The sequence below is a fragment of the Sinohyriopsis cumingii genome, chromosome 13, assembly GCF_028554795.1.
Source record: "Sinohyriopsis cumingii isolate HCF-2022 chromosome 13, ASM2855479v2, whole genome shotgun sequence".
NCBI classification, from domain to species: Eukaryota; Metazoa; Mollusca; class Bivalvia; order Unionida; family Unionidae; genus Sinohyriopsis; species Sinohyriopsis cumingii.
Window position 1 is genome coordinate 5,911,840 of NC_142973.1, and position 21,750 is coordinate 5,933,589.

The following is a 21,750-nucleotide window of genomic DNA, read 5'->3' on the forward strand; positions in this document are numbered from 1 at the left end:
TTTAATTACAGTATTGAAACACAGATTCTCTTTACTTTCGTTTTATTTTTATAAAACGATTGAATGGCAAAGGAGGGGTAAGTTTAGATGACACAGTTTAAGTAATATTCCTGAATTAATGAGAAGTATTACAAAAATTCAATTGTTGTAACATATTCTCATACATCAATACTTATTTATAATTAAATACTAATAATTATTTCAATATAAAATAAAGCTGATATTCACAAGCTTATTGAAACACGACCAGTAGATGAAACTCAGGAAAATATAAGTTTGTATAGGAACTTAGACTATCCTTGTATGAATAGACTAGATTTGGAACGCGTTATCGTATCGTTCAACTTAAATCTGTTGAACTATATTCTCAAAACCGTCAACAAACACCAATTATTGTTTTGTCATATTGATTAGTCTAAGTAAACAACCACTCTTGCAATGTAATAAATGTAAATATGAAGTAGTTATTATTATTATTATTATTATTATTATTGATGATGATGATGATGCTGTTAACGATGACGATGATGATGAAAACGATGTTAATTACAATGATGACAATTATGAGGAGTATGGTTCTATTATTGAGTCTGTCAATATCGTTAGACCTTTGAAAATGAAGGAAAAATAATTGTAACACTACATGCTTCGTCATATTTAGATCGAATTTCGGAAGAATATCTTTCAAAATAGGACATAACATATGAATGTGTAAATCAAGTGTAAATTTCTCCTCATTTGCTTATTTCTTCTTTCAAGATGGATAGAAAATCTGTCAAACCTCCAAGAAGGGGTTATAAATCACCCTAAACTACGCCCAGTGTGACATCCAGAGCAAAGGGAACAGATAGATAGCCAATGGCAGACAATTTCGGGTCTATACAATGAATGTATTCGTGAGAAGCCACTTCCAAGTTATCTTGATCAAATACAACGGAGGCCATATATCTATACGAAAAACTTTAATAAAACTTGATAACAGTTAAACTACTGACTGTCACAGACATCGGAAGAAAGAAGAAAGGATTTAATTCATACTTCTCTGATTTTTGTTGAGGAAAACCCGTTTTAAAGAGCACAACAGATGTTTGTAATGGATGTTGGTTATTGCTTACAATTTTAATTTGATACTGGAGAATTCAAATTTTTTTTCCGCTAAAGTGCCTTTAGATTGACAACATCTTGCAAGAAATATTTCATTAAAAAGGACGACTTAATTTTCAGTTTCTATTCAAGATAATTCGAATGGCCTTGTAAAACAATATTACTTGACATTAAAAACAAGTAGACGGCTACTACTGGGTTTGGATCTCATTTGGAACTGATTACTGATTTAAAAAAATGAATGTGATGAAACTCAAACAATACTACAAACTCTCGACAAAATATTCAATTGACGCCATACTCGGAGATGCTAAAATGGACCCAGCTAAGTCGTCTTGTGGAGATAATGGAAAAGACGAAAAGAAAGAAGAAATTAAATACGAAAAGCAATGTACTGATGTCGTCATAGAACCAGGTAATCAGCTTTTATCACTTGCTAATATACTTCAAACTGTCTAAGAGTTCTTTAGTGAAAGTGTCTGCCCATCTCAACATAACTCCTTAAGAACAATCTGAACAAATAACAATTACCGCTATTTCAAAGATTCGTTTTCGGTTTGTGTACCAAATGTTTTCATCCATATGTCTGAATTTCTACGACACATCAAGGGGAAAATTGTCCTTTTTGAGAAATTAAATGTATTTATTACAAATGTATTTATGAAGAAAATTTGAATTTGACGATTTGCATACGAAGTTGCACTGTTGAATCTTTAATCAGGCAAATAGATACGTATAGATGAGTCAGCGAATTTTTTTGTCATAGAATAAATATACTTTCCCAACATACGTGTAAAAATACCATGGAAGATATGAGATTTCTACGATCCTCTCTTCAAACGAATCTTTACAAAATTAGGTGAGTTAGTGCAATACATATAATGTAATTGATTTGCAAAAGAACTTTATAGATAAACACACTTTAGAGAAGCCGTATCGCTTGATACACGTATAGCCGCTTAGGTTTTGATCGACACATGTATCAAACCGGTATGTTTGCAAATTTGTCAAGCAGAAATATTTGAAGTATTCTTCAGACACACGAGTTTTCTAGTTTCCATTCTTGTTCAGAAGGTGCTTCTCGCATTAGCAATCAATGATTTAAGCAGAATCAATAATAATAAACTGCCTGTCTATGCATTCACTAATTGTTAACTAGTCAATGTTTTAAGTGGCATTGCTCTTGGAAGATCGTTCAATAGTGATATCCTGCTTCAAAACAAAAATGACGGCTCAGTACGGTGTTTTCTTTCTTTTTATCAAGTTTAATGTCCTTTCCAGTTTCTAGGAAGAGATTACAATGAATATTTTAACACTTTTCTTACTCCTTCATATTTTTGTCACTATATATATATATATATATATATACTACTGGATTTGTTTTGTTTATTTGGGTTTTTGGTGGAGGGACGGAGAAAATGACGAAGTAATGTATTAAATTATTTTAATCGATTCTTGGCAACTTTCGAAACTATATCAACAGAAACGATAACAGTGATTCATTTTTCAGCCATATTGTTATTCTGAGCTTAAGAGAGTTGTAAATATGTAAAACAGAGAAAAAAAAGGATGAGCCTTGAGTCGAACTCTTAAATCCTCATTAAAAAAATCGCAAACAGATCTACATCAGCTTTTACATTGTCATTATAAATTGATAAAAACTGATGATGACGTGATTGAGTAAGATTTATACGCAATGTATGACATTCTTTATATACATATACATGTAATATCTCTATATGTACTATCAAGGATTCAAATTTTGTTCATTTTTCTTCTCTTCTTAATCCCATATTCTGTATTTGGTAAAGACGGCGAAATTCTTGGTATAATGTGATACCATCTTGAAATGAAATTCTTATTATTAGCACTGCATTATGCACTGAAAGTAATTGCGACTTCGCCATCCTCGTTTCTCTGGCAGACTGGTGGCTTGCACATTTCTAAATAACCGTAAATCTAAGTGCTCAAATTAACGTTTCCAATATCTTAACACACACATACACACCCTCGAACACGCGCACACACACGTTTATTTAATTCAGTTCTCATCGATGTCATGCAGTTTGTATTATGAAAGAAACATCTCTTAAAATTAGTCTAGATGAGACGGGATATAAATTTTGAAGAAATGAAGAAAAAGTAACATCGGCCGGGAAAGGTACATGGTATGGTACTACAGTTTCATTTATATATATATATATATATATATATATATATATATATATATATATATATATATATATAGAGAGAGAGAGAGAGAGAGAGAGAGAGAGAGAGAGAGAGAGAGAATGCTTATCGAAAAGTATATTCTACTGTTGGAACTTAACTTTGTAAGCTGAGTACTACTTTTTTAAAGAATCCCCACAAAGGTCGTTAAAATTCCTAACTTTCTAGAAATGCTGTCCAACATTGTTAAATAACTTTCTTTTGTATCCTAATTACTGTCATATTTCATGAACATAACATTAATATTTTTTCTCCGATAAACGTTACATCTGAAACGTCTGCGATTAAGAGAGTGGTTTATTAAAAAGATTTTAACCACAGACTATACAATCATTAAATCGAGTTTTGAATTGTAGATTTATGGTGGGAAAGTAGAATTAATTGTTTTATTTGTTTCTTTTTAATATTAATATAGATTACAGTTTTAAATATAATAAGTGACAACTTTTTCAAGATATTTATTTTTACGTAATATCAATGCAATAATTGACACATCTTTTTTTTCATTTGACAAGGTATTATATTTATCAGAACAAAAATTGTAAACAAAGCATTATCACTGCAACTTAAATGGTGGAGTACTTTTACAATATGCCATTTGTTATTCCCAAAATTTCGTGCAGAGTTTTCGACAAATTGTTTGCTGCTACTTTAATATTGAGAGGGATGCAACGGCGTCTCTGGCTATTCCAATCATTCTTATGGAAGAATTAATGCGTATATTGTTGTTTTGTGGACAATATAAACAGCTGTTTTAAATAATATGACATACAGTATTTTCATCTCTGACAATTTTTCGATTTAATATCTCAAGGTGTAGGCGTACATTTGCGACATTTTTCTTAGCATAGAGTTTTACAAAACTTGAACAACAGAAGATTAAATTTATATGACTATTCGGACTCAATAATTTCAATAAAGGAACTTTACAAATGGATGAAAATTTATCTTCATGAAGGCAATCCTTCAGCGAACAGACAAAACGTGTAAATTATTAAAAACAACTGACAAGGCGAGCATATTATTAAAAGCAGCAGACGAAACGGATATATTATTAAAAGCAACAGACAAAACGTGTAAATTATTAAAAACAACAGACAAAACGTGTAAATTATTAAAAACAACAGTCAAAATTTGTAAATTGTTAAAAACAACAGACAAAACGGGGATAATATTAAGAACAACAGACAAAACGGATATATTATTAGAAACAACAGACAAAACGGATATATTATTAGAAACAACAGACAAAACGGATATATTATTAGAAACAACAGACAAAGCGGGTATATTATTAGAAACAACAGACAAAACGGGTATATTATTAAGAACAACAACCAAAACGGGTAAAAATATTAAAAACAACGGACAGAACGGGAATATTATTAAAACATAAATTAAAAAAAAAACAACAAGAAACAAACGAAGAGAAGAAAACCCACATCAAGATCGCACTAAGTTAAAGAAATCCATTTTTTTGGTTGGATAATTTTCTAGTTGAAGCCCAAGTAAACCAAAGTCGGTACTCATCTCGTTCTTCCTAAGCGGAACTAATTTCATTGAGATGCACGCCCTGAAGCAACTCTCTGAAGGACCCATATGGCAATTCATAATTAGGTGCAAATGGTACGTGTGCCTCTCGACAAGTACAATACATCACTCCTTTTCCCCGGGCTGGTAAAGTAGCATGGAAACTTAAGAGTGCTTTTGCCGTTACCGATACATAATGCTCCCATAAACAAACTTTTCCCGAGCACCGTGATGGGGTTGGTTGCGTTGTAATAGAGGTGTCATCACTTAAGAGGCAGCATCAGAAAGAAGTATCCTTTAATGTTCCAGGATATCATAGCAAAATAAGGAATACCCACCATTTTATGTGACAGTACATCATAAGAAACTCAGGAAAACCCACCATTTTATGTGACAGTACATCATAAGAAAATCAGGAAGACCCACCATTTAAAGTACGGAACATCATAGGAAAATCAGGAAGACCCACCATTTAATGTTAAGGTACATCATTAGAAACCCAGGAAGCTCCACCATTTAATGACACAGAACACCGTAAGAGAAGGATAACTCACCTAGAAATTCTAAGGATTAGTTTGCAAGTTCCAAGCATTTGTCGGTTGTTATTTACTACTGACAGAACAGATGAAAAACAAAATGAAATTATGTAAAATAAAGTTGTCTCTTCAATATGCCCTCTCTCTCTCTCTCTCTCTCTCTCTCTCTCTCAGTGTGTTTAATATTTTTTCTGTTTAAATTATCGAATAATTAATCCAAAGCACAATGTTGTTCTGATCCACCTAATAACACTGAAAAAAAAAGAGAAACGAAAGATAGACATGAAGGTCAAGGCCTGCATTTCAAGCCCATGATCAAAGTATTGCTGTGAGAACCATGACCTTGACCCCAAGGTCAAACGATTGTGCAAAGAAAACGTTGCTTCATCAAGATTCTTTCCATGTAGAAAATCAATCAGGTTTTTTTAAAGAGGTATTTTTTATCAACTAAATCCTGAACTCAAATGTTCTCCTTTTGTAACTTGGACCTAAGGTCATAGAGGCCGACAAAAACTAGTTGTTCTAGCTTCATAATGATTTGTGTCAAATAGGATAGAAATATATACAAATGAAAACTACAGCCTTAAAAAGCGACTGTTATATTCCGCTTCCCTCTAACATTGGCTAGACCGGGTTTAGGCTTTTGTCTCTAATGTTTGCTTTTATTCTGATGTTTTTTGTCGATATAGAGATACTTTTAACAAATTTTAAAAATTCAGAATTGTGCTATTTCGCGCAGATATAAACAAACTAACAAAATGTGAATTTGAAAGAAAGCGGATTATTGTTATTAATTTGGACGTCATTAAATTACTTTATGATGAAATGTTTATTTTCAAGTTTGATTATTTGTCAGTGTGCCAGTCTGAAGAAAGTATTATAAGTAGAACAGTCCAATCCTTTTTAATATTTTAAACATTTCTACATTTTGCCAAATTATCATACTTACTTATAAAATCTTACTATATAATTTTGAATTTGACAAATTTGCCTTCAGTTTTCGCATTTTTTCTTTTATGGTGACGAACAAAAACCCCACTTAAGAACTTCCTCTTTTCTCTCCTTTTAATTAATTTAAGATAATGAATAAATAGGTCATGTGATGAATAAATAGGTCATTCAATTAACAAATAGGTCATGCAGTGAATAAATAGGTCCTGCAAAGTGCAGGTACATGTAGATAGCCTTAATATTAATATTTAAATTAATGACAAAAGTTTAATAATTGGAATGTGTTGAAAAAGTGAGATGATTTAGGATTTACGATCTAAACAACTGTTAAAAGTCTCGTTTTGAAGAAAACAATGATACATTAAAAGATTAAAAGCTTATTGTTAGTTTAGTGCATATAACTCACCACATATATACAGAGAGAGAGAGAGAGAGAGAGAGAGAGAGAGAGAGAGAGAGAGATATTCTTATATTTAGTTGAAAAGGCAATTTAGTGCAATTTGGAATAATTTATCACAGTGATCTAAGTCTTCAATAGCCTTAAAATTTGACAGTGATCAAGATTTCCCGTCAATAAAACATGCAGCTATCGGGCTTATATAACGAAGTTATAAAGGTAGTTATAATGGGCCACTTGTTTGCAGTGCACTTGTTCTAAAATCTTGTTACCCGCAAAAGTTTGTACGAGTAACTGTAATCTGTCTATAGGCTATTAAGGCAACAAGTGACAGTGAAATCGAGACATTTTTACAACTTCTCCGACACGCGTTGCGTATTATTAATCCAGTTATACTGTGTAATCGCTTGTCAAGTGGAGATTCGGATAATTTCACATTAGTGTTTGATTTCTACATGAATCTGAGTTTTAAACGGAATGCTTTAAAGTGTAAGCTTAGCTTGCTTTTTAATATAAAAACACAAACTTGCTTGGCAAAATTGTAGACGGAAAACTAACAATACTTAAAATGACATTTCACATAACATATGACAGCTCCAAGAACAAGAATAAACACGACCACACGAATAATAAAAAAACAAACACAGCAATACTACTACTACTACTACTACTACTACTACTTATTATTATTATTATTATTATTATTATTATTAACAATACAACATTAGTGATGATGATCGCGATTATGTGGCCATCATCATCATCAACAACAACAACAACAACAACAATACAACTACTACTACTACTAATAATAATATAAAAATTGTAAAAGGGACAACGACTACGACAACGACGAAGACGATAATGATATCAAGAACATCACACAGCAGCAGAAACAGCAATGAATGCAGCTAGTATATATTGAAACAGTTTAAATAAAAACTGAGACTCGAATGTACAACCTATACCTATCTAATCTACTGTTCGTCTTCCAGTACTGAATGTTTTTTCTACCTGCAGGAAAGTTAAAAAATACTACCTTGATTTTAATTATTTTAATTATGTTTCGTGATGTATATATATATATATATATATATATATATATATATATATATATATATATATATATATATATATATATAGAGAGAGAGAGAGAGAGAGAGAGAGAGAGAGAGAGAGACAGACAGACATATGCTAAGACGTAAGTAAAAATAAGTAATGAATAAAATACACATTGTAAAGGACAAACCGGACCAAGCCTGATATTGCTTGAAGTTCCACTTATCCCCACTCTTTTTTCCATTGTATTTTTATTTAGGATTAGGTTGAACCCCAATCCATAACCATTGTATTTTTATTTAGGATTAGGTTCAACCCCAAGCCATAACCATTGTATTTTTATTTAGGATTAGGCTGAACCTCAAGCCATAACCATTGTATTTTTATTTAGGATTAGGTTGAACCCCAAGCCATAACCATTGTATTTTTATTTAGGATTAGGTTGAACCCCAAGCCATAACCATTGTATTTTTATGTAAGATTAGGTTGAACTCCAAGCCATAACCATTGTATTTTTATGTAAGATTAGGTTGAACTCCAAGCCATAACCATTGTATTTTTATTTAGGATTAGGTTCAACCCCAAGCCATAACCATTGTATTTTTATTTAGGATTAGGCTGAACCTCAAGCCATAACCATTGTATTTTTATTTAGGATTAGGTTGAACCCCAAGCCATAACCATTGTATTTTTATGTAAGATTAGGTTGAACTCCAAGCCATAACCATTGTATTTTTATTTAGGATTAGGTTGAACCCCAAGCCATAACCACTGTAATTTTATTTAGGATTAGGTTGAACCCCAGGCCATAACCATTGTATTTTTATTTAGGATTAGGTTGAACCCCAAGCCATAACCATTGTATTTTTATTTAACTGCTAAGGACGTCCACTATCATCAGTAATTTACAAATTAGAACGAAAATGGCAGCTAATATTACCATGACAAAACAATAGCAACTACTACCACTACTACTACTACTGTTGCTGCTGCTACTACTACTACTATATATGTACTTTCTGCAACTTAAAAGTTTCAAAATCAAGATATGTTATTTTTAATTTTCAACATTTTACTCCTCATATATTTTATGCAATTAAGAAAAATTGAATTATGTTTTTAAATGAATATTTAAAAACAAAAGGCTGTTTATTTTTAAATTGGTGATTAGCTTCAATATTCCTTGCCAAACATACATTTTGGAACTCACGGTATTTTTCTGTCAAACGCTTATGTGAAATTTAAAAAATTGAATGACATTACCGGGCAGTGAATCTGTAAGGTGAGATTAAAACCGAAACCAACTTGTGTTGAGTAAACAAGTTCAACACAGATTGTTTCATAATTTTGTTGACCTGAAGATTCACTTACTTTGCAATGCATAGTCAAAAGGAAAAATCAAAGGATTATCTCCCTTTGGTAACTAATTAATAGTCTAATACGATAAGATAAATGGAGATAACTTTTGAAAATTTCCTTGGAAGTCGTCAATCCTGTCACGCTTGTATACTCATAAATTTGTGTTATTACCCATTGAAAAGAAATTTTCAATTACTGGCCTTTGTACAAGCGATCGGTACCTGCGAACTGTGCTGGATACATTGATAGCAAGGGGAATCCAAAATTTATGTATTCCTCTGATCTTTTAATGTGAAATTGAGATTCAAATCGCTATGCAATACGCAGGAACGTTTGTTTTTGTAAACGTTGCTTAAAGCTAATTAAATCAACCACTTCCACAAACAACTAGAAACTCCATATTCCTACAAACTTTTAAAATTTTTAACTAGTGAGAGAGAGAGAGAGAGAGAGAGAGAGAGAGAGAGAGAATACAAATGAAACATTCTTTGATAATGGGGCTAAATTAATGAAATAGAAAAGTGTCAATGCTTTTAGTTTATCGATTATTCAGCAGCAGAGGTAATACAAGTAGTTGATTTCCACTAAAGTTATCAAAAAAATAGTATGGATTAATATTTATTTTGCAGCTCCATTGAATTCTAGAGAGGAGCCTTATGCGGAGACAAGTTCCAGTTCCTCTGACATCAGTTTGGGCAATGAACCAGAAAACGTCACATCAACCTCACAAGATGATAGCCTTTCAGATGACATTTCACTGGACTTAACAATGGACAAGAGCGGACCTTCGGACACAGGTAATTGTAAAACGAATATCACATTTAAACCAATATATATATATATATATATATATATATATATATATATATATATATATATATATATATATATATATATATATATATATCATATTATAACAATTTCGTCACTGAAATAACTTAATTCCATGGTATCTCTGCAAATCGTATATTTCATTTTTGGAATTTCTCATGTCTCACATTGTTTGATTCAATGTTTTCTGTTGCTTGTTTCACTAGAAGGAGAAGGAACGTTTTTAATTATCGTCAAGAACCGCTTTGGCTTTGTGATTATTGTAGAAAGATTCTCCTTGCCATCAAGAAACGCTTTAGCTTTGTAGTTAGTGTGCCAGACTCAACGACCAGAAGACTGTAGCTTCGAATCCTGCACAGACCAGACCATATATTTGTCTCTCCCCACTCTATAACCTTTTATGTGTTAACATGCCAATAAACATCAAACAATATGTTTCACGACCATGTTGTTTCTTTTTCTTTTCAGCAGAACATCCAAGTTTTAGTAAACGATTAGACTAGTGATGCGTACGATACGCAGCTCCTTCATTCGATATTCTAGCGTTTACGTCTGTACTATTCTGATAATCACTAAGAAAAGCATCGTCAGCTGTCTTTCCTGGCTTTTGAACTCTTGTGTATTTATTCTGGCCACCGCAGGTCATACCAGGTTGGTTTTTTCTTCAGTATGATGCTAATTAAGTAATTAACATTAAATTTCACGTTCATTCCTAATATAAGGTTATTTTCTCTCTCAATATAATAACCTATGTCTTAGGAATATCCCAGTCCACTAAAGAAAGAAACACGTTGTGTTTGCTAAAACTTACATATGAATATTATTGTGTACGCCTCGTCTATAACAATTTTAATTCGATATATTGCCACACGTGTCGTATTCATTTTTTTTTATATTCACAGGCAAAGAAGAATTATCAGCAAAACGACGCAGGTTCAGAACTACTTTTTCTGCAGATCAGCTTAAGAAACTTGAGGAAGTCTTCTGTCTCACACATTACCCAGATGTAAACATGCGCGAAGAGCTTTCGCAGAAGACTGGTATACCAGAAGCACGTGTACAAGTAAGTATTGTGTCATTTGTTGAAATTCCTCACGCGGTCTTGATGAATTTGAAGTTATTCCCACAATGTAGCTTTTCAAGTTCATTATTATACTGGTCACAAGTGGAATAGTAGTAGAGATGACGATGAAAATGTCCCTACGATTTCTTCAAAGAAGACGGAACAGATTATGTATATTTGCTTTTAAAATTCGTTTCCCTAAAATTGCTTCAGCGCCAAAGAATTCTTTCTACCTAAGAAAGTTGTCCTAATGAGCCATAGTTGAAAACATTTCTTTGTGGACTCATTTCTGCAATTATAAACTGGACTCATTCAATGTTGATATAAAGTCTGACCAATAGTTGACCAATGCTAGTATACAGTCTGACCAATAAATTTTGCACTTGAATTTAAAGTACTGGCATATGAAGAAGAAGAAGAAGCTATACTATAAGGGACTAAATGTGTTTGATACGACTCATTACTTTGCTAAGATATGTTTTGTGATTTAAGTTACTTTATTGAATTTAGGGAGGTTTAAAAACGATCTGGTCAGTTTTGCTGGAAATTTATGTCCAGATCGAAAACGTTTTGTTTTAACTATATTCATCAAGGGCACTGTCATGTGAAATATGATCATCGCGAACATTGTTATGTTAAATAGGTTTTGTCAAGTTAACTGTGTTCATCAGAGGTCTTGTCATGTTATCAATATTCATCAGGAACGTTACTTTGTTAAGTATGGTTATCGCAGGCCTTGTGTTAAATATGGTCAATGGAGGTCTTGTCATGTCTACTTTCTTTATAGTTGGCCTTGTCATATTACTATGTTAACTGTGGTCATCAGGGGCCTTGTAACGTTAACTGTGTTCATCAGGGAGATTGTCATGTTGTCAATATTCATAAGGGAACTTTTCATATTAATTATGTTCAGCAGGGTGTTTGTCATGTTATCAATGTTCTGCAGGGACGTTGTCATGTTATCTATGTTAAACAGGGACTTTGTCATGTTATCAATATTCATCAAGTAGCTTGGCATGTTATCTATGCTCAGCAGGGATATTTTCGTGTTATCTGTGTTCAGCAGGGAGCGTGTCGTGTTATTTATATTCAGCAAGGACATTGTCATGTTATCTTTATTCAGCAGGGGGACTTTGTCATGTTATTATTGTTCATCAGGGATTTTGTCGTGTTCTCTATTTTTAGCAGTGACTTCGTCATGCTATCAATGTTCATCAGGGACTTTATTATGTAATCTATGCTCATAAGGGACTTTGTCATGGTATCTATGTTCCGCAGGGACTTTATCATGTTATCAATATTCGTAAGGGAGCTTCTCAAGCTATGTTCAGCAGGGACTTTGTCATGTTATTAGTGTTCATCGGGGAACTTCTCTTGTTATCTATGTTCAGCAGGGACTTTGCCATATAGTTTATGTTCAGAAGAGACTTTGTCATGTTATCTATGTTCAGCAGGGACTTATCATGTTATCAATATTCATCATGGAGTTTGTCCTGTTATCTCTGTTCAGCAGGGACTTTGTCACAATATCAATGTTCAGCATCAACTTTTTCATGTTATCTATGTTCAGCAGGGACATTATCATGTTATCAATATTCGTAAGGGAGCTTGTCATGTTATCTATGTTCAACAGGGACTTTGTCATGTTATCAATGTTTATCGGGGAGCTTCTCATGTTTTCTATGTTCAGCAGGGGCTTTGTCAAGTTATCAATGTTCAGCATCGACTTTGTCATGTTATCTATGTTCAGCAGGGACTTTATCACGTTATCAATATTCGTAAGGGAGCTTCGCGTGTTATCTATTTTCAGCAGGGCCTTTGTCATGTATTCTATGTTATAAAGGGACTTTGTCATGTTATTTATGTTAAGTAGGAACGTTATCATGTTATCAATATTCGTAAGGGAGCTTGTCGTGTTATCTATGTTCAGCAGGAACTTTATCATGTTATCAATGTTCATCAGAGAGCTTGTCATGTTATTTATGTTCAGCAGCAATTTTGTCACGATATCAATGTTCAGCATAGACTTTTTTATGTTATCTGTGTTCAGCAGGGACCTTATGTTATCTATGTTCAGCAGGGACTTTGTCATGTCATCAAAATTCATCAAGGAGCTTGTCATGTTATCTATGTTCAGCAGGGACTTTGTCATGTTTATCGAGGACCTTGTCATGTTAACTATGGCAACGGGGGGCCTTGTCACGTCAACTATGTTCATCAGGGATCTTGTAAATTTATCTATTTTTATTATTGGCCTTGTCATTTTAAACATGTTCGTCATGGCGCTGTCATGTTAACACTTTCGATAACATTTCTTTTCATTAATGTGAACAGAACGTTTACAAATAGGTAATTATCTAGTCTAGGTATACAAATTTACTGGATGATTGCTAATAAAAATAGGAAGCCTCTACACCTCTAGCCATTTGAAAAAATGAAGTAGTGTATGATTTCTATATTAACAACTACTTTTTCTATGCAGATTTGGTTTCAGAACAGAAGGGCAAAATGGAGGAAATTCGAAAAATTGGGAAACTTTGGTGGACTTCAAGATCTGAGGGATGTTTCCTTTGTTCCTGCACCGAAATCATCGTTTCAGCAACATGAATTTATTCTGGTAAATGTTCTCACGACTTAGAGAAGTTATTGTTGTTGTTATTGTTGTAGGGTTTAACGCCATTTTTCAGCACACGATAGGCTATACATGGCGGCCAGTATTAATGGTGGAGGAAGAACCCGGGAAAACCACGGAAAGAACCACCGACCCACGAGAAGCTACTGGCAAGCTTTCTCACATAACCACATTGGCCGAATCGGAGACTGGAACCCACGCAGACAGAGGTGAGATGGCATTGATCCGTAACGGAGAGCGCTTTAGATCACTCGGCCACTCGGGGCCCCCACTTCGAGAAGTAGACAGAATATACGTTTTAAGTTGTCCTTAATTCTTGGTTTGTGTTTGTCCTTGTGTACATGCATTAGTGCGCCCTATTTAAATAAACTTAATGATAATAAACATGCATTATAGGCGCATATTCGGGTGAAGATGTGCCGTAATGTTAAACTAGGTCAATGTGATCTGCTTTCCAAGATTCGCTCATTTTTGCTTACAATTAGTAAATCAACTCTAATTCCACAATTTTTTGTGCTTTGGTGACGAACGTTGTAGCATTGGTGCATTATGAAATAAACTTGTCACGTACCAATATCTGTATTGATATAACTCACTCTTTAGGGTTAGTTCAACATAGATTAATTAAAATACTGCGTTCGCCCTTAGAAGTACGGAACTACATCATCACCTAGAATTTACATTTCTTGCTAATTCATTCAAAAGTCGTAAAATATGTCTTACTCTTTCGTATAATTCAGGTGCGTCATATATTTAATAACTGATTTGAAGCAATATTTATATGTCCTTGAATTGTCATAATAAAGTTTGAACATTATTCGTCTTAAATAGCACTGAAGTGTATGATTTAGAAAATCAACACATTTAATCAAGATTAAACCATTAGAAAGCATCAGGTCTAATCTGTATCATCATATTGCGATAAATGTTCCTGTAGTACTTATTTTTTAAAGAATTATATTAGGAAAACTCAGCTAGTGGTAACCTATGATACCATCTTTGCATACTGAACACACAAAAAGCTGCATTCTAAAGAATCGAAGGATATAAGTCATAAAGAAACTTCCATGCATCATATATCTATTCACTTTACCTAAGTGTTTTATTCTCAAATTTTTCTTTGATTTTCAGAAAAAGAACGAAAGGCTCGAGGGCTCAACAGCTGATGACAAACTGAAAGTTGAGAACACAAAACTGTCACCACTAGCTCTGTCCTTACCACCCTACCCCTTTTACCCTTTTCCATTCTACAATATCTTCCCTCCATTTCCGTATGCGCCCAGCTGTTACTATGGATACGCGCTTCCGGAACCGCAACGAAATGGAAGTATTGCAACCTTGCGGATGAAAGCACGCGAGCACGAGGCTGCGATTGAAATGCAGTATCTTTACAAGTGACTTATAATTGAACAGTTGGGTTTCTATCATTTTCCTTCACGCATCTGTGTCTTAATAAACCTTGCCGTGCCAAATTACTTTGTTTTCCACTCTTTTCCTGATTACTTTTCAAGCATATACCAGATGGATTTATGCAGACGATAGTTATAAAGCGTGACCTTGATTAAACGTTTTGTATCAGTGCCACCATTACTCGAGTAAACTGGATTTCCTTTGCTGGTTCGTTAGACTCCGAGTTATTATTCTTCCTTTGGTCTGCAACATTCTTTCTTTTTCTCCTTGAAAGGGATCAATTTTGGTACATTCGAGGTATAAAACTGTATACGTGCACAACACATTTGAGGCTGCCTTCATGTTTGCGCTTGTCGATCTGCAATATGGATGATAAAGCTGATACAGTTTAATTAATACTTAAGTCTGTTGAAACAATATGGACTACATTATCGTCCTAATTTGACTCTGTTGGAACTATTGACCCATAATAATGTTTTTGCACAGTCAGATATTAAAACCACCACCCAGCCTCAAAATCAGCATATCTGTTATACCAATTTTACCACAGCAGTCCCATTTTCCTCTTCTTGTTAGTTGTCAGGCGTTACAACTTTTCTCTCTACTAGCGTCAGATCAAACGATATAGAGGACTCTTGCATACAATATGCTAAATTTGGCCAAATTTATACTTTGAACTTGCATATGGAATAAGTAAACAAGTAATTTTTGCACAAACAAGGTAGAGGACTCTCTGATTTGAAGAAAGTTCCTCGGAACAATAATAATAATAATAATAATAATGATGATGATGATGATATTAATAATATATAAGAAGAATATTACAATTACTATAGATTATTATTATTATTATTATTATTATTATTAGTAGTAGTAGTAGTAGCATGAAAAATCAATGAAATGTTAAAAAGAAAACAAATTAGAGTAATATTTGGTATAACAAATAATTTTATGTCTTGCACGCAATGCAAAGGAACGATACAAATAAATAAATTCAGAAGAAGAAAGTCACTGGACAAAAATTTTGATAACATTCTTGCAGAGATCCACGTCTGTAAATAATTCATATATTTATCATATTTCTCCAAGATCTACCACGGTGTTTTGGATGTTTTTGATGTGTTTGAGGAATCTGCCACTAGCTGTGCTATCCTCTGGTTCCCTTTCCTGATCTGTGAAAAAAAAAATAGAATTTAAGAGTAACTTTTCAGACAAAAAAGGACCACTTATTCATTTCTCACATCTTCAAGGATTGTTTGCTATTAGGCTACTCAAAATTTCAATATAAATGCTCATATAACGTTATATAAAATGTGTCAAATATTGATTTACCGCAGTTTCTATTGTCATTAAGACTCGTTTCTAGGATGTAATAGCTGTATTAACACTTCGTTCGCAATGTTGCTTTCTACGCACTGAAGAGCTCCAAAGGTCAGATGTCATTCGGAGTACACAGTCTTCATATAAAAGTGATTTTGACAGTTAAGGTGGCGCTCTACTGTTTCGTATTTTGCATTGGGTTAGATTTTAAAGAAAAAGAATTACCCGATTTGCCTCACTGGATATACTGGTTATTTAAAAGTTAGACCTTGTTTATTTTAGGCATTGTTAAAAGAACTTTTAATTCCCTTTATTTTTGTGTATGGTTGATGTCTGTAATATGGGTTACAGAATATACAGCTAGGCCTTCCTTTAGACGCACATCTATAAAAATAAAAAAAACTGCAAGCTCCAGTGGCGTCGCTAGAGGGGTGCGGGGGGTGCAGACCGCACCGGGTGACATCATCTCAGAGGGGTGACACCAAAATGAAAAATTGTAAATTTTACAGAGCACACACTGCTCGGTCTAGTCGAATTTCATAAGCAGATAACCGATCATAGTTAAATACATGACTAGCAGGCACAGCAGTGGCGTCGCTAGGGGTATGCGGGGAGTGAGGACTGCACCGGGTGACACCATCAGAGGGGGTGACACCAAAATGACATTACTAAGGATTCTGTATGGTCTGTTACGGAAGGAGGACCATGGGGGTGACACCATGAGCTACCGCACTGGGTGACACCAACCCGAGTGACGCCACTGGCAAGCTCCGCTCGGTCATTTTCACTTCTTAGTCTACAGAGGTAACTTATAAAAAGAGCGTATAACTTTTTTTTTATTTTATACATTTGTTTATTCATTCATTGCATTTCAGAAGCTGGTGTTGTCTAGTCTAGCAAATTTCGTCTTTCCTATTTCAGTAACTGCTAAAGATAGTGCACTTTAGACTAAACAGGCTTTTTTCCGAGCACCTGGGAGCAGTCATTTTGGTTAGTCGCGTGCTTAAGTCATGTACAATTTCCACAGGTAAAATATCCAAATAAATTACAGCCATAGTGCGTGAAAGTAACATAGAGGTATGTCACTATTCTCTCCAATGTGCATGTTGCAAATGCAAACAACTTCACCTTACACCTGACCCTCATTCAAAAGTTCATAATACCTGTAGAGCGTCCCCTTAATGAGCAAATAATGCATACTTTAGGTATGTAATATAAACAGTTTATGTATGATCTAAATTCAGACCCAATAGAATCTAGCATGTTTTTCTTTAATAATCATTTTATGAAAAATATGAATTAACACAAAAGTGAGCTTACTGTACTTCTACCACAATAATCCTTAACCTTATTCAAAGGGACATCACTCGTACAAAGGGACAAAAGGTCTATTCGTAAATTATAAATGTTTTGATTATAATATCATTTAAAAACAAAGATTATTCAACATTTACTCAGAGTCACCATTTGTTGGATCTTTTGTGGAAAACTTAGAACTTTAGGACTCGAACACTTCGCTTTATTCCGCCAAACTTTTGTACTTAGCGAATATTTAATTATTTTTTTTTTAAAGAGTGTAATAGTGAAACAGCTTTTTGAAATCAACCCAGAGAATAACAGATATATCGTATTAGACCGAGACAAATACGTCTTTTCTCATTCGCCACATCTAAACAGCGCGTTTTAAGCATCATTTGACGAAGTGGCATGCTGTATTCGAACTATGTGTATGCGGTAGGCGAGTGAATACAACACTACTCGGTCGAATGCAATACATTGCGTTTTGTCGCATAACGTGGCGGTCTAGTGCGACGTATCTATGACCGAGGCGATCGAATGCTAAAGTCGCAAAACAGAACCCCTTGATATTAGTGTTTTTCATTTTGTGTGATAACCTTTTCCATGATTTCTTTGTTTGCACACATCTTCTGTTGTTTGATTTTCTCGTAGTGTGATTGCTCACTCCTCCATGGATGTGGATACTTAGAAATATTCATCATGTACACCTGGTTAACCTGAAAAAGAAAGACAGATTGACGATATTAAATGCAGAGACACAAATTTGCACATTGGGAAAACCCAATGATATACATTTCAGCCTCGTCCACGCAAAATGAAGGGATGACAAAAACAAGCTTGGGATGAACCAGTTTTGGGGTTTTATTCCTCAAATCATACTGCATTGTTGTTCTGGCGCATGACACATATTCGATCTTTTTTCCGAATCGCACACCTACATTCATTTACGTCTTTTAACAGATGCACGCGCGTTAATAATGAGGATGCACCGAATCGAGATTTTAATATCCAGTCACACTGTAGAGCGAAAATGATGTGTGAAACATAAAGTTGGGTATTAAATAAATACAAAAGTGCAACAATGTTTTATTCCACGTCGGGGGAAATAATTCATTTTAATATGGGGAATGAATATTTCTTAGCCTGACGAACTCGACATATACCTGCTCATTCTTTCCGCCGATTCTGAATAAAACACTATGTATTTTTGTGTATGTATGTATGTATGTATATATATATATATATATATATATATATATATATATATATATATATATATATATATATATATATATATATAATGTATGTATTATCATTATAATAATCTAACGTGAATCACTGTCACTTCGAGCTGGCAGCTTTAAGGTTCGGATATAAAATGACCCAATGGAAGACTAATGAACAAGTATCGCTTAGTTTACCCCTAACTTCTTTTGTAGAGAATTATGTGTCAGAATCATTAAATGAGTCAAGTGTGAGTCAACCCTTTCGTAACTCTAAAGTCTCACAGAAATAAACCAATCAACAAAGGTTCTTTGCAGTGGCGTCACTTGGGGGGAGCGGACCGCACCGGGTGACACCATCAGAGGGGGTGACACCAAAATGACATTACTAAAGATTCTGTATGGTCTCTTACGGAAAGAGATCCATGGGGGTAACACCAAGATTTACCTCACTGGGTGACACCAACCCTAGTGACGCCACTGGTTCCTTGGAACACTATGCTTCCCCTAATTTTGTCTCAGCATACCGCCTTTCTGTTGTTTCTTGTGTTGTTTGAATCTATTCCACAACCCTTCAGTTATCGGGTGGGATTTGCTTTAAAACAGAAAGGCGATTCCCAATTAAATGTAGCGATTAAATGCGATTCCAAACTCAAATGTAACGAATTTCATCAAATTCCTATCGGAATAGTACAAAAAATAAGCCGTCGTCTCAATGTCTCGATTTTGGCATTTTTCTATGAATTGAAGATCGTGGAAAAGAAAATCATTAAAATTTTCTACATTGAACACCATTTAAACACCTCAACGTATACACAGCCTTTCCACTGATGGAATATTAGACTGACTGCACGATGAATTTTCCTATTACGAGTCTATGGTCATACACTAAGTAATGGAAAAGAACGAAAAAACACAAGTTTTGTAAAATTGAATAATTTATATCCTCAGAATACAAAGTGAAACATGTGAAATGAACGGTATTGTGAAATAAATGCCAAATTATCCTAGAATTTGGAAGAAAGGTCCTAATGATTAAAGTTCAGAATAAACGTTAGTGGTATTCTAATTAAATCCACGCTGAAAGTATTAATGTGCTTGAAGTGGTCTGTGTCGTCGTGATGTGCCAACAGTCTTTTGTCGAATCACAATAATACAATCCAAGAATATATCCTTATTTTTGAATTTCACTATAAATCCTAGTCTCGTTTTTAAATAATGGTACTTTGAGCACTTTGTATTTTCAAAGAAGAATCATGTGAATTAAATAATTTGAATAAATAAATTCCAGCCTAGATGACATACTGGATACAACAATAATACAACTGATTCTGCTCAGATCTTACAGAACGAATGAATAATTTCTAGATAAACAAGATTATATAGTCCTTTACTTGACCTCAGGTTACAATTAGCATTTTCTATATATAAAAAACTATTACCTAATGGAAAATTTCATTCTAGAAGGTTCAAATGTTTACAAGATAAACTCTTAGTTATAAATAAAGAGGTGGTTTGAATGCTCTGATGGAAACAAATATACAAAAAACTCTTTATAATTAAAGAGGTGGTTTGAATGCTCTGATGGAAACAAATATACAAAAAACTCTTAGTTATAATTAAAGAGGTGGTTTGAATGCTCTGATGGAAACAAATATACAATTCAATAAGAAATGATATAAAGAATTGTACTAAGCATTAAACACTTTCCAGTAAATGACAACTATTTAGGAGGAGGGAAGAACAAAATGCTTATGCAGCCACACATAAACTAGAAATATATGCTTGAAGAAAATGTAAATTAAGCTTTAAATATAATTAGAGTTTTTGACCAAGTTTTACATCTTTTTCGTTCGTTTGGTTGCATACTTGGTCGCTATTTGACTAATTTGGCAGCTTTTTGAGTGATTGGTCAGCTATTTCAGTCATTTGGCCACTATTCAGCGATTTGGTTGCTATTTGAGTGAATTGACTGCTGTTTGAGTGATTTGGTTGCTATTCAGTGATTTTGTTCGCTATTTCAGTGATCTGGCAATTGTTTGAGTGATTTGGCCGCTGTTAGAGTGATTTGGCAGCTATTTGAGTGATTGCCCTGCTGTTCGATAAGAAGTATTACCTGAATTCTGTGTGCTCGATCCATGTGTAAAAAATTGGATACTGCTATTTTAGAATTCGGTACCATGCACTGTACAGCCTGTGGTCAGATTTTACGTAATTCATATACAGAAAAGCTTTTAAACTTCTATATAAATAGATTGCTCATGTTTTCATCGATGCAACAGTGCGATTATACAGTTTCTTATTCACAATATTATGTTTGCTTTGAGTTATTTTTTTTATTATTTTATAAATATGCGATTTCACTGGAAACAGAAAAATAAACTTGAGGAAATAGTTTATTAATCTCACAATCTAATGACCAGTGGGAACTGTAAATTCGTTTATGTATCAAATCACTGTGTCAAGCTTTGTGCAACATCCATTTGGGCTAAAGGCTCTTCAGATATTATGGATAATACCAGACAATTTTAAAAAATAAATAAATATCTGTCCACTCTTAATTTTCTTCAATAACACTGAAGTCCCATTAAGGCTACTTTCGCGTTTGAGCTGAACGTATGTTTGGTGAATAAGGACCCCAAAAGTCTGTATAAACAAATTCTTATCATTAGCCAACAAAACATTTATTAATTCCATCTGCTGCTGCTGATGTTGATAATTTACAGAAAAACAGTTGTAAATTGTCTTCGTTCGATGTATTATAAGACAGTAGCCATTATCAAAAGGAAATGCTGACGGCGTCACCT

General features: G+C 33.8%; 2 protein-coding genes across 2 annotated transcripts in view; one reads left to right on the forward strand and one right to left on the reverse strand.

The window, feature by feature from the left end:
* Window positions 1–934: 934 nt before the first annotated feature.
* LOC149784891 (short stature homeobox protein 2-like) lies at window positions 935–15,166 on the forward strand. Its single transcript, XM_089978473.1, has 5 exons — window positions 935–1,519; window positions 9,795–9,962; window positions 10,899–11,059; window positions 13,542–13,676; window positions 14,823–15,166. Exons 1-5 carry the CDS (start codon window positions 1,342–1,344, stop codon window positions 15,087–15,089), a joined length of 909 nt encoding a protein of 302 aa, XP_089834599.1. The 5' UTR covers window positions 935–1,341; the 3' UTR covers window positions 15,090–15,166.
* A 300-nt stretch (window positions 15,167–15,466) lies between these two features.
* The window catches only part of LOC149784892 (sperm axonemal maintenance protein CFAP97D1-like), a 56,178-nt gene continuing 49,894 nt past the window's right edge, over window positions 15,467–21,750 (reverse strand). The window contains exons 5-6 of the mRNA XM_089978474.1: window positions 18,317–18,436; window positions 15,467–16,273 (exon numbers count right to left, since the gene is read on the reverse strand). Of these exons, the coding sequence (XP_089834600.1) occupies window positions 16,193–16,273; window positions 18,317–18,436 (201 nt within the window). The 3' untranslated portion in view covers window positions 15,467–16,192. The remainder of the gene's footprint in view (window positions 16,274–18,316; window positions 18,437–21,750) is intronic.

Excerpts from the sequence above, each read along its gene's own strand:
- LOC149784891 (XM_089978473.1), top strand. The coding sequence starts at position 1,342 with ATGAATGTGATGAAACTCAAACAATACTACAAACTCTCGACAAAATAT. Across the intron at positions 1,520-9,794 it reads TGATGTCGTCATAGAACCAG|CTCCATTGAATTCTAGAGAG; the intron begins GTAATCAGCTTT and ends TTTATTTTGCAG. Across the intron at positions 13,677-14,822 it reads AGCAACATGAATTTATTCTG|AAAAAGAACGAAAGGCTCGA; the intron begins GTAAATGTTCTC and ends TTTGATTTTCAG.